The sequence below is a fragment of the Oncorhynchus clarkii genome, chromosome 18, assembly GCF_045791955.1.
Source record: "Oncorhynchus clarkii lewisi isolate Uvic-CL-2024 chromosome 18, UVic_Ocla_1.0, whole genome shotgun sequence".
NCBI classification, from domain to species: domain Eukaryota; kingdom Metazoa; phylum Chordata; class Actinopteri; order Salmoniformes; family Salmonidae; genus Oncorhynchus; species Oncorhynchus clarkii.
This window is the reverse complement of record NC_092164.1, coordinates 25,864,337-25,878,546: the sequence shown is the minus strand read 5'-3', so window position 1 is coordinate 25,878,546 and position 14,210 is coordinate 25,864,337. Positions and strand designations below refer to the sequence as shown.

Sequence of the window (14,210 nt, the reverse complement as noted above, 5' to 3'; positions counted from 1 at the left end):
CATAGGCTACCTAGCTAAAATGCTTGCTAGCCTAACTTTCACGCATGGGCAACAATGAACCTGCTAAATTAGCTAACTAGGCTACATCTAGGCCACATATTGAACTCCAATTGTCTCAGGCCAGTGGCAAAACATATTAATTCATGGTTAGATCAGAATCGCCATCACAATCATTGGCCTGTACAGAGACTTAAGTCCAACTCCCCATCTCCATCCATGGCTTAGGAAATGACTGGTTTATAGTTGTAAAGCCAAATCCAAACTGGCCTCCCTTGGGGGGCGTTTTGCTGCACCAGGAAAACACACAGTTGAGCTCAGCTTAATGCTGATTGGCTAATTATTTTATTAAGGGAGGCCAAATGCTTGCTGGCATCAATCAGATGCTACGGCAGCAACATACTCTTTTGGTTCAGACAGCATCAGATACAGTGCCTTCAGAAAGTGTTTTCCACATTTTGTTACGTTACAGCCTTATTCTAAATTAGATTTTTTTTTAAACCTCAGCAATCAACACACAATACCCCATAATGACAAAGAAAAAACAAATTTTTAGAAATTTTCGCAAATGTATAAAATTAAACCCAGACATACCTTATTAAGTATTCAGACCCTTTGCTTTGAGACTTGAAATTGAGCTCAGGAACATTCTGTACCCATTGATCATCCTAGAGATGTTTCTACAACTTGATTGGAGTCTACCTGTGGTAAATTTAATTGATTGGACATGATTTTGAAAGGCACACACCTGTCTATATAAGGTGCCGCAGTTGACAGTGCATGTCAGAGCAAAAACCAAGCCATGATCGGGGGAAGGGTACTAAAAAACTTCTACAGCATTGAAGGTCCCCAAGAACACAGTGGACTCCATCATACTTAAATGGAAGAAGTTTGGAACCATCAAGACTCTTCCTAGATCTGGCCACCCGGCCAAACTAAGCAATAGTGAGAAAAGGGCCTTGGTCAGGGAGGTGACCAAGAACCCAATGGTCACTGACAGAGCTCTAGGGTTCCTCTGTGGATATGGGAGAACCTTCTAGAAGGACAACCATTTCTGCAGCACTGCACCAATCAGGCCTTTATGATTGAGTGGCTAGATTGAAGGTACTCCTCAGTAAATGGCACGACAGCCCTCTTGGAGTTAGTCAAAAGGCCCCGAAAGACTCTCAGACCATGAGAAACAAGATTCTCTGGTCTGATGAAACCAAGTTTGAACTCTTTGGCCTGAATGCCAAGCGTCACGTCTGGAGGAAACCTGGCACCATCCCTACGGTGAAGCATGGTGGTGGCAGCATCATGGTGTGGGATGTTGTTCCGCGGCAGGGACTGGGAGACTAGTCAGGATCCAGTCAAAGATGAACGGAGCAAAGTACAGAGAGATCCTTGATTGAAAACCTTCTCCAGAGCGCCCAGGACCTCAAACTGGGGCGAAGGTTCACCTTCCAACAGGACACTGACCCTTAGCCCAAAGCCAAGACAACGCAGGAGTGGCTTCAGGACAAGTCTCTGAATGTCCTTGAGTGGCCCAGCCAGAGCCCGGACTGTAACCAGATCGAACATCTCCCCATCCAACCTGACAGAGCTTGAGAGAATCTGCAGAGAAGCATGTAGCGTCATACCCAAGAAGACACTATGCTGTAATCGCTGCCAACGGAGCTTCAACAAAGTACTGAGTAAAGGGTCTGAATACTTATGTAAATGTGATATTTAACTTTTTTATTTTTAATAAATTAGCAAACATTTCTAAAAAATGTTTTTGCTTTGTCATTGTGGGGTATTGTGTAGATTGATGATGGAAAAAACGATTGAATCAATTGTAGAATAAGGATGTAATGTAACCAATTTTGGAAAAAGTCAAGGGGTCTGAATACTTTCCGAAGGAACACATACTGAAACAGAAGGGAGCTGTTTCGCTCGCTTGGATGCTTTCTCTGGTGAGAATCAGACACTTGCCAATTGACGGAAAATTATTAAAAGAAAGCAAGAGACGAAAGGGAATGTTTTTTACATTTGTTTTATTTGTCAAATATTTGGCTAAGTCTGGCTTTCCTTGGCACCCATGAATACACTCTACTGCACCATTAGGTGGTATGTCGAAATACCTTTAAATACATTTTTTCTTGACAGTAGCGGTAGTAGACGCGCTCATCAACGCGCTCATTGGGCGTTCGTTCTCTACACAAAATTTCGTATGGATTCGCTTTGGATTGGTCGACGTGACCTCCTCGCGTCTGATTGAGCGTGCACAATTCGATATTCCCGTAGTTTAAGATTTGCGTAGACTGTCGTCCCTAGTTACCACAGTCACAAAGTCATAAACCCCGCCCATTTCTAAAATATATTTTCTTAAAATGTTTTTTTATCCTTACCGTATACCTAACCATGACCTGTAATTAAGACCAAAAATGTATGTTTTCTTTTAATGAATCTTTACAATAGGGGCACATTGACTTTGTGGCTGTGCTATCTAGTGGAAATCGTGAAAAGAGATTCACCCACTCAATAGTTTAAGTAATTTGCGTTGTTCTGCTCGTAGTCTGACAAAGAGAAGTAGCAGACAGAGAAAGAAGGAATCAAAAGAGAATTTCAGATTTAGTGGAGCTGTATCATAACTATTTTCAACAAAACATTTGCGATAGTCTTTCACGTCGCCGTCAGCCAGCAAGGACTATCCACAATTGCTTCCGTGTTTATGGGGGCGAAGTTGTCACTGAAACGTCCGTGCGTTTCTTTCGGCCTAAAATCGTGAATTTTGTTCATTTGTGTCCGATTTGAATGTTGGTCGGTCTGAGACTGGGAGCCGCCATGGCTGGTGCTGTCGGATCCTTTAGTCTCCATATAAGAATATGAAGATTTGTTATTGGACCTGATATTGGTTTCTTTGGGGAATCATTCAATGTAAGCAGACTTGACGTTCATGCCACTGTATGTAGCCTATTCCTGTTTACCGTTGTGTTTTAAAAAAATGTACTGGCAACTTTGAGAGGCCCAATTTATGAGACACCTATCTCAGGACGTTATTTCATAGAATGCCTTTATAACGTTAGCCTAGGTAAGTGAAAAGAACATACAAAATAAAAGGAATGACAGATTCTTGCTGAATGTGGCTGGACGACAGCTCGAGACCTGACACAGCTGACCGGTTCGAAATTAGTTTGCTAGCTAGCTAGCTGGCTGGCTAGTTCGTGCTAGAACGATATAAGAAGAAGCAGACCTCTATCGTGGAATTAGATACCAATTATCTTTTAAGTCAAAGACTAATAGAACTGGAAAGTCAAAAGACTAATAGTACTGGGAAAAGTACGATTCGACTGAAGACGAAGCGGGGATATCTTGGATTGGAATATGTCGGGTCGGCCCAGAACCACCTCCTTTGCGGAGAGCTGCAAGACAGTGCCGCAGCCCTCAGCATTTGGCAGTATGAAAGTCAGCAGTAAGTATGACCATAGAGTTAAACGCTAGTTTACGACAACAAAAAATCTGAAATGTTCTCTGTGCTTTTTTTTGTCATAATATTATGCTGCTGCTATTATGAGAAAAGGGTAAATTATTGATATATTGAAGTGGACTAGGCCTAGCCTAATTCACATTTAATACTGAAATGCCATATGGGTCCACACATTTTCAGACAGTAACATTACCTTCCCATTCACTGTCCAAGTCATATGCTTAGTTAACCGTTGTCACCTAGACCCAACCAGTGCACTTAGAGCCACCGTCTGGTATTTTGCATGACGTTATTAGCATTATGTCTGGGATTATTGAGAAACGTGATCATAAAACATGTAAATGGATGGTAAGATACCATTGGAGCTTTCCAAATGACCACTGATCATATTATTAACCACCATAAAATAGCCTAGATGCAAAAGTATGTTTGCTTGTAGTGCTCAATGTGTAAACTAGTCAAAATGCCTCTGGCAGGAGGAGTGATCACTGCATTTGAGCCTTACCTCTACTTTAGAGATTTACCCTTTGATTTTTGGGAGTATCGAAACAATGGATTGGTGAAAGAGCTGATAGGGCATGCCTAGGGGAACACTGGCATGTCCAATCCACTCATTCCCCACCCTGCAGCTCTGAGGCAGACACACCATGGGTAGTGTTGATTGAGCTCTCTCGGGTATCGAGCAGGGTTAGGTCAGATGAAGCCCCGCGGCTGCAGAATTAATCCAGACCAGTAGATTGGAGAGCCTACAGTATGTACTGCAGGTCGGTTTTGCTAGACTGTTGGGTCAGGTGTCACCCACAGTATCATTGGTCTTTGCCAAAGGGTTTGTGAAAGTGGGATAAAAACCTAAAACGCCACTTAACTTTTCTGTAGGATTCCATTGTAGCTCCATTTCATTATACTCGCATCTAATGCCAATATAAGATTGCTTGGTTCATCAAAATAATAACTGGCACATAGAAGCATCAGCCTTTCACCAAATTCATTGATCTTCATCTAAATTCTCCATACTGGATGCTTTTGCTGCATAGGTCTACTTCTAGTAAAGCTTCAACATCTGGTAAATGAGGCTAGTTCTGACTACTACTACTTTTGGAGCTTCACACACAGCCAGCCAGGTCACACAGCTCATCAGCACTTTGTTCAGCTCAATAATTGACAAGTTGCTCAGCGCATGGAGAGCTGCTGGCCCCTGCTCTGCCGTGCAGCATCAGCAGACCCCAGAAAATGGGGGCAGCACCGGGACTTTCTGATTGGTCCGCAGAATCGGGTGTCTGCCTGCGTCTCTAAAGGTATCCATGGTTGGTCATATGACTCCAGTCAGTCCTGACCTGCTAGTGCTTTTTAAAATGTCTGTCTACTGAAAAGCCTGGTCAACCCTTGGAGAGCAAATAACTGTCTCGTTTCAACACATCGACTTAATTACTTTATAAATGGGCCAAAACCAAGTTCCCATCTTTGGAGAGTCATCCTGTTTATGTGTGCACATAAGATGACAGTGGGCTATGCTCTTTTCTCTCACATCAGTGTAGACTTACAGGGCTTGACATTAACTTTTTAGTCACTTGTCCTTGGACAGAATTTTTTTTACTTGTCCAAAATATCAAGTCACTTGTCCTCTTTACAAAATACAATACATATTTTTTACCATAGAGAATCAGACAAAAATGTAGGCAACATGCTTTTTACATTTTTTACGTTTATTATTATTATTATTATTTAGGCTTTTTTAAGGCTCTCCTGGAGGATGGTTGCCCCCCCCTTGGTAGCCTATAAAATATTGCAACATTACAATGACAACCAAGTACTTATGTTTTTATGAAATAATTCCCTCCAGGGCTCGAAATTAAGAGTGTCCCGCCATCCCTGGGACGATAAAAAATCATGCCTACAGTCCAAAACAGACTCTGGGACAGTTATGGGACCACTGCACATATATTTTTTATAAACAGCAATGAGGCTGATGCAGCAGGTCAGACCGTTTAGCTTAAAATGCTGATAAATATTTATTACTTCATATTATATGCTCAACAATACGCACATGGCTGTAGGCTATGCATGAATGTTCCAAAATGCAATAAGGGGGAAAACATTGTGCGTGTGGTACGCTTTTGAGACAATCTGTTTAATGTGACGGAGATGAAAATATCCTTTAGAAATTAAGAAATAGGGGAGTTTTAAAGATGCGTCAACTAGCATGGGTTTCTATTATGACTAGAATTAATGCTTTGGCTGCTGGACAATAAAATAAAGTTGATTTGAAAACCAATGGAACATGAGAAATGCTGGTTTCAATAGCATATTAATCAAGCCTTTAGACATTAATGTTAATTATCCTTCATTATATTTGTCAAACATGACTGGCGATTAACTTGTATTTATTTCATTAAAAGTCTCATTAAAGTTTGCCTACATTTTCTGCCGCCTTCCTCATATCAGCACCGTTTTGGACATTAGACTAGCCAATATGCATATCACCTACACTTTGAAATGTAGACATTTTGAATATGAAAAATGTATTTGAATATTATTCTGATCGAAGTAATTGTTTGATATTGTGATTTATATATATTTTTTACTAAAATCTATATTTTTACTTGTCGAGGACAAGCGTTAATGTCGAGCTATGCCTTGGTGTTTGTTTGCTGATGTACAAATTAAAGAACCTGGACAAAGATGTTGGGAAATAGATCACCATAAGATTACCTTTTTAGCCCTCATTTACAGTGCTTTGCGAAAGTATTCGGCCCCCTTGAACTTTGCGATCTTTTGCCACATTTCAGGCTTCAAACATAAAGATATAAAACTGTATTTTTTTGTGAAGAATCAACAACAAGTGGGACACAATCATGAAGTGGAACGACATTTATTGGATATTTCAAACTTTTTTAACAAATCAAAAACTGAAAAATTGGGCGTGCAAAATTATTCAGCCCCCTTAAGTTAATACTTTGTAGCGCCACCTTTTGCTGCGATTACAGCTGTAAGTCGCTTGGGGTATGTCTCTATCAGTTTTGCACATCGAGAGACTGACATTTTTTCCCATTCCTCCTTGCAAAACAGCTCGAGCTCAGTGAGGTTGGATGGAGAGCATTTGTGAACAGCAGTTTTCAGTTCTTTCCACAGATTCTCGATTGGATTCAGGTCTGGACTTTGACTTGGCCATTCTAACACCTGGATATGTTTATTTTTGAACCATTCCATTGTAGATTTTGCTTTATGTTTTGGATCATTGTCTTGTTGGAAGACAAATCTCCGTCCCAGTCTCAGGTCTTTTGCATACTCCATCAGGTTTTCTTCCAGAATGGTCCTGTATTTGGCTCCATCCATCTTCCCATCAATTTTAACCATCTTCCCTGTCCCTGCTGAAGAAAAGCAGGCCCAAACCATGATGCTGCCACCACCATGTTTGACAGTGGGGATGGTGTGTTCAGTGTGATGAGCTGTGTTGCTTTTACGCCAAACATAACGTTTTGCATTGTTGCCAAAAAGTTCAATTTTGGTTTCATCTGACCAGAGCACCTTCTTCCACATGTTTGGTGTGTCTCCCAGGTGGCTTGTGGCAAACTTTAAACGACACTTTTTATGGATATCTTTAAGAAATGGCTTTCTTCTTGCCACTCTTCCATAAAGGCCAGATTTGTGCAATATACGACTGATTGTTGTCCTATGGACAGTCTCCCACCTCAGCTGTAGATCTCTGCAGTTCATCCAGAGTGATCATGGGCCTCTTGGCTGCATCTCTGATCAGTCTTCTCCTTGTATGAGCTGAAAGTTTAGAGGGACGGCCAGGTCTTGGTAGATTTGCAGTGGTCTGATACTCCTTCCATTTCAATATTATCGCTTGCACAGTGCTCCTAGAGATGTTTAAAGCTTGGGAAATCTTTTTGTATCCAAATCCGGCTTTAAACTTCTTCACAACAGTATCTCGGACCTGCCTGGTGTGTTCCTTGTTCTTCATGATGCTCTCTGCGCTTTTAACGGACCTCTGAGACTATCACAGCGCAGGTGCATTTATACGGAGACTTGATTACACACAGGTGGATTGTATTTATTATCATTAGTCATTTAGGTCAACATTGGATCATTCAGAGATCCTCACTGAACTTCTGGAGAGAGTTTGCTGCACTGAAAGTAAAGGGGCTGAATAATTTTGCACGCCCAATTTTTCAGTTTTTGATTTGTTAAAAAAGTTTGAAATATCCAATAAATGTTGTTCCACTTCATGATTGTGTCCCACTTGTTGTTGATTCTTCACAAAAAAATACAGTTTTTTATCTTTATGTTTGAAGCCTGAAATGTGGCAAAAGGTCGCAAAGTTCAAGGGGGCCGAATACTTTCGCAAGGCACTGTATATTCGGAGAAGGCTTTGCCCCCTAGTGGTGTATTACATAGTCTATTGTGTACTAGCCAGGAGGAAATGGAAATAGGGATCTGGAGAAGAAAGCATCAGATGTAATGTCCAGCTGGGGAGAGGAGGAGAAGGAGGATGTGAAGGCTGAGTATGTGAACATGGACGGATGACTGGGTGATATGCGGGTGGGTGAGGTGGCGGCATTGATCATAATTAGATATGTTCTCCATATGTTCTCCAAGGGAAACGTTCAGTAGGCACCAAACAGTTGAAAACAGAGTAAACCCTAATCTTTGCAGCAGGTAGCCTTGCGGTTAAGAGCGTTGGGTCAGTATCTGTAAAATCGCTGATTTGGAATCCCAGAGCCGGCAAGGTGAAAATATCTGCCGCTCTGCTCTTGAGCAAGGCAGTTAACCCCCAACAACAACTGCTATCGGGCGCCAATGACGTGAACGTAGATTAATTTGGATTAAATGCGGAAGACACATTTATGTTGAATGCATTCAGTTGTGCAACTTACTAGGTATGCCCAATTAGAAATACAAATCTTCATTTGTTTGCTATGGTGAGTCCTACTGAACATTAAACATGGTAATGAAGGTCAGTTGACATGCCTTGGGCTGCGTTTACACAGGCAGCACATTTCTGAAGGTCAGCTTTGAAAAATATCTAATGTGAAAAAACCTGATGTGATTGGTCAAAGGACTAATTTAGGGTTAAAGGTTTTTTAATATGAATTGGACTGCCTGTGTAAACGCAGTCTTGAAGATGCAGTTAAAACAGCTGATAAAGAACCCTAATTGATTTGGGAGTCTACTGAAGGGAAAAGTAAGTTTAAAGTCCTCATCTAATTGGATCATATGAGAAGACCAAAGTCCACCACATTTTCAAAAATAGCCTTTTTATGGTTGGTTCAAGTCATCATATATTATTTACCTCCATATGTTATCATCAAAAGCGCCTAATTTGTCTTATTCTTCCATGTGACCTTGCGTTATGCTGTAACCTGTGAGATGCTCATAAAGAAGAGAGGTGCCGTTACATAATTCAATTTCAGCTGCCCTTGATCCACTCTTAGTAACGCTTAGGGGAGAAAATTGGAGCCAGATATGAGACCTCAGCAGATCCTTCAAGATTGTCGCTAGCTGCCTGGCTCGTTGAATTGGCCTTTTTTCCCCCCCGCACCGACTCACTCTGAATGAAAAATAGGATTACATTTGCTGTTTATTCTCAGCAGGCTTACTACGACCCGACTGTCACAAACATGCCAAGGGTCTTGTGACCAGTTCAGTGAGTTGTGTGTCTCCTCTGGTGTCCTGTTTCCTTCCTGTTGCTGAGCTACTGCTGCTCCGGCGTCAGGGCTTCTCCCCCTGGCCTTTGGGATTAACTCCGCTGGTAAGGAACCTCAAATAAATCAATGTCCTTATTGGCGGTTGTGCCACCGGCATACATATATTTGACTCGTGCACATGGTAGTCTTGACATCAGCTAATGTAGCCATAAGCAAAGTATAGCTGAATATGTACATTACACGTCAATGAAAAGGGTTTGGGATTTTGTTACATCCCCCAGGTGTTAAGCCCTTGGTCTCAGTGTGTGGGTTATGTCTGTGTTTATTTTGCGGGATTGGCCTCACCTACAGGGCAGTATTTTGGGCTGAGTGTGTGTATGTAGCAACAGAGAAGCATCCTCCGCTTACAACACTATACTTAGTGGCACGGGTGCTCTTTCCCTCCCCGTTGTGCTAAACCGCACCTTATCAGAGGGAATCACGTGCTGACTCACCGTGGCAGAGGCACTATGGCAACCTACAAACCAAGCAGCGTTAGGATACGTCCTCACCTGGTTGTGGTTTGTGTTGGAGAAGGAATGCCAATGTGTTAAGACACATTCTCATAAAAAAAGCTGAAATTTATAGAAATTATGAATTTCTGTCAGTTGATAGCTTATGAGTATTGTCCATCAACATTCTGAATGACGGCAAGAAAAGGCTGGTTCCACCCATCTCTCACAGCTAAACTGAAAAAAGTTTAGGGAATTGGATGATAATAGCAATACTTTCTTTAAAAAAAAAAGTAAAGGTGGCTCTGTATGAAAAAGGTTGTTCACAGCCTGTGTGTGTCAGAGAGATTTTGGGTGGGTGGGAAATGTGCCTGTGTTGTCACAGGCTCTGCTCTGACTCATCACATAGCAAAGTGCTGAGCCGTTATCGGGCTCCTCGTCACTCTGCTCACTTTGTTCTCCGAGGAACAGCTTTTGATCCAAAGGCCCTAATCAAACATGCTGTAAGGCAATGTTGAATACTCACACACCCACGCCTACAGTAGTATCACTAACTTGTTTCAGTTCTCTTCACACACACACACCAGCTTTTGGCAGTATTGGGCTAAGACACAAAAACACACGCCTTTCCTTTACAGGATTGCTCAAGCAAATCAAACCCTCATTGCATTCATCCCCTCGCCACGTTGAAGTGAGACATTATTCCTAGTGGATAAGCTGTTGTGTGCGATGAGCTTCACTTTCTCCCCAGTGTACTGCCCTGCTACAGTGCGTGCAGAAGGTAGACCCTTGTAATATAACGGCTAACCATATAGTGCTCAGGCCCTGCAGGCCTGCGCTCCAATCGTAATCGCATTTGTCTGTGTGAACGCATTGGTCTCAGTCTGTCTGCTGAATGTGGCGGCTGGGAACATGGCCCCAGATCTGAAGAACTGGTATTAGCAGCATCATGATGCAACTGCAAACCTAGAACAGCTTGTGGCTCGCTCGCTTGCTTAGTTACTCGCTCTGCTTCCTGCCCCCTCTGAGGAGTTTCCAAAGCAGCTGGCCATGAACAAAAAAAGTATTTAGCTTTTATCCCCTGCCCTTATAAAGATTTTTAAAATGAAATCTATACTGCAGTCAATGACAGTACTCTGTGTATGCAGGGTTGGGTAGGTTACTTTCTAAATGTAATCTGTTAGTTACTAGTTACATGTCCAAAATGTTAATCAGTAATGTAATTTTTGGGATTACCCAAACTCTGTAATGTAATCTGATCACTTTCAGTTACTTTTGGATTACTTTCCATTAGGCATTAGAAGAAGACAAAGTATCTATCAAATGTATTTGGCATCATCATAGTGGTCTCTGACTTGGGCCTTGTTTCAACGCTGAATTTAATGTCATTGAGAAAACAAAGGTGCGATAATATATTTTTTCACAAACATACTTTCTGAATGTAATCCAAGAAGTAATCGAGTTTTTCAAGTGTCTGTAATCTAATTACAATATTTTAGCTGGTCATGAAGCTGGTTAGTTGTTTCATAGTCAGATTACATGTAATCATTTACTCCCCAACCCTGTATTTGTGTGAGGAGGACCGTTTTGATTGCGAAGCTTGTTTTCAAGAACTGAGTGACCAAATGGCAGCGGTGTCTCTGAAACCAGATCTCTATCATTTCCAACCTAAGAGCATCATGTGTTGTCTGTGTCCACTTGTTTGCGTTGCCTGCAAGTCTGTGTGAATGGTTCTCAGCTTGCATCCCTCCCTGCGTACATTTGATAATGTGCATCTGGGTAGTGTATCGACTCAGTGTTGGTAATGGTAGCCAGTGTGATGTTATGATGATAGTGTGAGTCAGTGTACAGAAGGAAATGAAAGGCTTTGATGTAGCTGTTGACGTGGGCCGAGCCTCTGGTCCCTGTGGGGAGGGGAAATGGCTCACCACTAGTCAGGCTTTGGAATGTGCGAGGAAAATGTAGGTATCTGTGCTCAGAACTCGGTACTACCGGGAACACATTACATGAGTTCTGCAATCCAAGAGGTTTCGCATTACCTTTCCATTACACAACTCTGAGAAATGTCTAATTAAAAGTTGTAAGATGCCTGGCTTTCATGTGTAGCTCATAGCACAATGCTATTCATGCTATGGAAAGTGTATCAGTAACATAACAATTTCAAACATAATATTTTCATAGTATTAACCCCAATGATGATTAATGGGGGATAACATTAATCTGAAGGTATCAACATAATATGGCAAAAAAATCCTGTGACACTGAGACAGTCTTGTAACTGTCTGACTGTCAGTCAGGCAGTATCTCTGTCTGTTCAGCAAGAGGTCATTTTTCTCTCTGGACTTAAGGCAGTCTAAACCTTTCCAATCTAAGCCTTAAGGGTGTCCCACAACAAGGGGTGTAAACCTGTTGACAGAGCAATAATACTAAACCCTTTGTTCAGAAATGGTTAGAGCTCTATCTGGTCAATTGTTTCCATGTTTTCTGTGGGGCTGACCCTCCATAACCCACATCCGAGCCCTGATTTAGGAAATGGGAAGCCGCCAGTGTTAGGGGCCAGTCAGTGAGTCCCTTATAGGAATGGTGGGAGGGTTGGGCTGTCAGTAGACCAGGGCTCTCCAACCCTATTCTTGGAGAGCTACCCTCCTGTAGGTTTTCGCTCCAACCCTAATCTAGTGCACCTGATTCTAATAATTAGCTGGTTGATTAACTGCTTCAGGTTAGTTACAACCGGGGTTGGAGAGCGAACCTACAGGAAGGCAGCTCCCCAAGAACAGGGTTGGAGAGCTCTGCAGTAGACCATTGAACTAATGGATCTGGTCATGTGATCAAATCAAATGTTATTAGTCACATGCGCCGAATACAAGTGTAGACTTGACCGTGAAATGGTTACTTACAAGCCCTTAACCAACAGTGCAGTTCAAGAAGAAGAAAATATTTACCAAGTAGACTAAAATAAAAAGTTATAATAAAAGGAACACAGGAATAACAATAACGTGGCTATATACAGGGGGCACCGGCACCAAGTCAGTGTGCAGGGGTACAGGCTAGTTGAGGTAGTCTGTACATGTAGGTGGGGGCGAAGTGACTATGCATAGGTAACAAACAAACACAGCGAGTGTACAAAAGGGATGCGGGGAGGGGTCAATGTAAATTGTCCGGTGGCGATTTTATGAATTGTTCAGCAGTCTCATGGTATGACTTGTGGGTAGAAGCTGTTGAGGAGCCTTTTGGTCCTAGACTTGGCTTGCTGTGCGGTAGCAGAGAAAACAGTCTATAACTTGGGTGACTGGAGTCTCTGACAATTTTATGGGCTTTCCTCTGACACCGCCTATTATATAGGTCCTGGATTAGAGGTCAACCGATTAATCGGAATGGACGATTTAATTAGGGCCAATTTCAAGTTTTCATAACAATCGGAAATCTGTATTTTTTTTGACGAAGATTTTGCCAAATTTTTTTATACCTTTTGTCTAGGCAAGTCAGTTAAGAACACGTTCTTATTTTCAATGACTGCCTAGGAACGGTGGGTTAACTGCCTGGTTCAGGGGCAGAACGACAGATTTTTACCTTGTCAGCTCAGGGATTCAATCTTGCAACCTTACGGTTAACTAGTCCAACGCTCTAACCACCTGCCTCTCATTGCACTCCACGAGGAGCCTGCCTGTTACGCGAATGCAGTAGAAGCCAAGATAAGTTGCTAGCTAGCATTAAACTTATCTTATAAAAAACAATCAATCAATCATAATCACTAGTTATAACTACACATAGTTGATGATATTACTAGTTTATCTTGCATGTCCTGCGTTGCATATAATCGATGCGGTGCGCATTCGCGAAAAAGGACTGTCGTTGCTCCAACGTGTACCTAACCATAAACATCAATACCTTTCTTAAAATCAATACACAGAAGTATATATTTTTAAACCTGCATATTTAGCTAAAATAAATCCAGGTTAGCAGGCAATATTAACCATGTGAAATTGTGTCACTTCTCTTGCGTTCATTGCACGCAGAGTCTGGGTATATGCAACAGTTTGGGTCGCCTGGCTCATTGCGAACTAATTTGCCAGAATTTTACGTAATTATGACATAACATTGAAGGTTGTTCAATGTAACAGCAATATTTAGACTTAGGGATGCCATCCGTTAGATAAAATATGGAACGGTTCCATATTTCACTGAAAGAATAAATGTTTTGTTTTCGAAATAATAGTTTCCGGATTCGACCATATTAATGCCCTAAGTCTCGTATTTCTGTGTGTTATGTTATAATTAAGTCTATGATTTGATAGAGCAGTCTGACTGAGCGGTGGTAGGCACCAGCAGGCTCGTAAGCATTCATTCAAACAGCACATTTGTGCGTTTGCCAGCAGCTCTTCGCAATGCTTTGAGCATTGCGCTGTTTATGACTTCAAGCCTATCAACTCCCGAGATTAGGCTGGTGCAATCGATGTGAAATGGCTAGCTAGTTAGCGGGGTGCGCGCTAATAGCGTTTCAAACGTCACTCGCTCTGAGACTTGGAGTAGTTGTTCCCCTTGCTCTGCAAGGGCCGCGGCTTTTGTGGAGTGATGGGTAACGATGCTTCGAGGGTGGCTGTTGTCAATGTGTTCCTGGTTCGAGCC

At 42.0% G+C, this 14,210-nt stretch overlaps 1 protein-coding gene across 3 annotated transcripts in view; it reads left to right on the top strand.

Moving 5' to 3' along the window:
• The first annotated feature begins 2,506 nt into the window (after positions 1-2,506).
• The window catches only part of LOC139373263 (glycogen synthase kinase-3 beta), a 44,477-nt gene continuing 32,773 nt past the window's right edge, over positions 2,507-14,210 (top strand). Inside the window, exon 1 of one of the 3 annotated variants that reach the window (XM_071113577.1) lies at positions 2,507-3,430. In XM_071113577.1, coding sequence (XP_070969678.1) covers positions 3,343-3,430 — 88 coding nt within the window. In that variant the 5' untranslated portion in view covers positions 2,507-3,342. The remainder of the gene's footprint in view (positions 3,431-14,210) is intronic. The other 2 variants (XM_071113576.1, XM_071113575.1) reach the window with 2 other exon arrangements.